At 49.0% G+C, this 1,333-nt stretch overlaps 1 protein-coding gene across 1 annotated transcript; it reads left to right on the forward strand.

Annotated features, from left to right (window-relative positions):
- Positions 1-309: 309 nt before the first annotated feature.
- On the forward strand, positions 310-486 carry M406DRAFT_225044 (uncharacterized protein; the record flags this gene model as incomplete). The annotated part of the gene is made up of 1 exon (XM_040915715.1): positions 310-486. A coding segment is annotated over one exon (177 nt), but the record flags the coding sequence as incomplete, so codon positions are not given.
- Positions 487-1,333: the final 847 nt, after the last annotated feature.

Raw genomic sequence — 1,333 nt, forward strand, 5'->3', positions numbered from 1 at the left:
CAGGCCACATGTTACTTTTCGAGATAAGGAATTTAGGCAATTCTACTGGTAGATAAGCTAGCGCCTGTCGATTCCCTGTTGGCGGAGCCTGTCCTGTGACCTGCATGTCGGATGGGTCATAACATCATCTCCCTCCTATCAGTCGTTGTCCTCAACGATCTTCTGTAAGTTTCCTGGCAAGATCTTTGTGCGTTGGATTATGCCTTCCTAATCGGGATGTCGACCAGAGTCCTGAATTCCCGTATCGGCAAATCTCCTTCTTCGTCTCTTTCCAAGAAGAGCCTTGCTCGTCTTGAACGCTTCAGTTACATCGAGTCCAAGGGGTACGAAGTAATGCCGTGTTCTTCGTGTCTGGAGGAAGGGGTGGCGTGCAAGATGGTGGATGGGGTCAAGAGCCGTTCTCAGTGTACGAAACGAGGTCGTTCCTGTGATGCTGGTCGAATCCCCATGTCTTCTCGTGAGCCTTCCCTTTCCTCTTTCTTAGTTCTTGCTGATGGTACTGCCTTAGTATCTCGTATTACCGATGAGTTGGTTCGTTTGGATGGTAGGGAGGTGGAGGAGGAGGAGCGTTTGTTGGAGCGTCAGCGGGAGCTGGCGGATGCTCAGGCTCGTTTGTCCGAGTCCTTAGGTCGTTTGTCTCGTTTGAAGAAGCAGCGACGCTTCCTTCAGGAGAAGGGGATAAAATTGGTGAATGAGGGCCTGGAGGAGGAGGAGCGCGAGCGCGTGGCGGCCGAGGTGCAGGCTGTGGTTTCCGCGGAGCCCGTGGTTGTTCCTGGGGGTTTCTCTTCTGGAGGTTTTGACTGGAATTCCGTAGATGTGGGGAATGCGGTGGTGGATTGGTCGGGTTTTCTGGAGGGCGAGGTTCCCGAGGCTTCTGGGTCTCGGTCCGGGGCGGAGCGATCGTCTTAGATACTGGTTTCCTTCCTTTTCCAATACTCAGCTACTCTTTCTTAAGCGTTCTTGATGTTTTTCTGTGGTTCCCATGAATTTTCGCTTGCTGGGTAACTCTTCTATTTGATGAGGTATTCCTTCGTGCTGTCCGTGCCTCTATGCTTGAGGATTTTTTCCATCTCATACTCTGGTTCGTTATTTTCTACTTCTGCTGTTTTGTTCGCTAGTATTTTCTGTGCTGCTGGTTCCAGCAGTAAGACGTGGAAAACCGGGTGTATTCTCATCCCATGAGATAATGCTAACTTGTAGTTGATCGGAGAAATCTGCTGCAAGATTTTGAATGATTCTAACTTCTTATAGTTGAGTTTGTTGCTGGATCTAGTTGTTTTAATGTTTTTTCGAAGTAGATAAACCTTATTTCCTTTCTGTAGGATTGGTTTCT

Source organism: Cryphonectria parasitica (genome assembly GCF_011745365.1).
Source record: "Cryphonectria parasitica EP155 unplaced genomic scaffold M406scaffold_2, whole genome shotgun sequence".
Classification (NCBI taxonomy): Eukaryota; Fungi; Ascomycota; class Sordariomycetes; order Diaporthales; family Cryphonectriaceae; genus Cryphonectria; species Cryphonectria parasitica.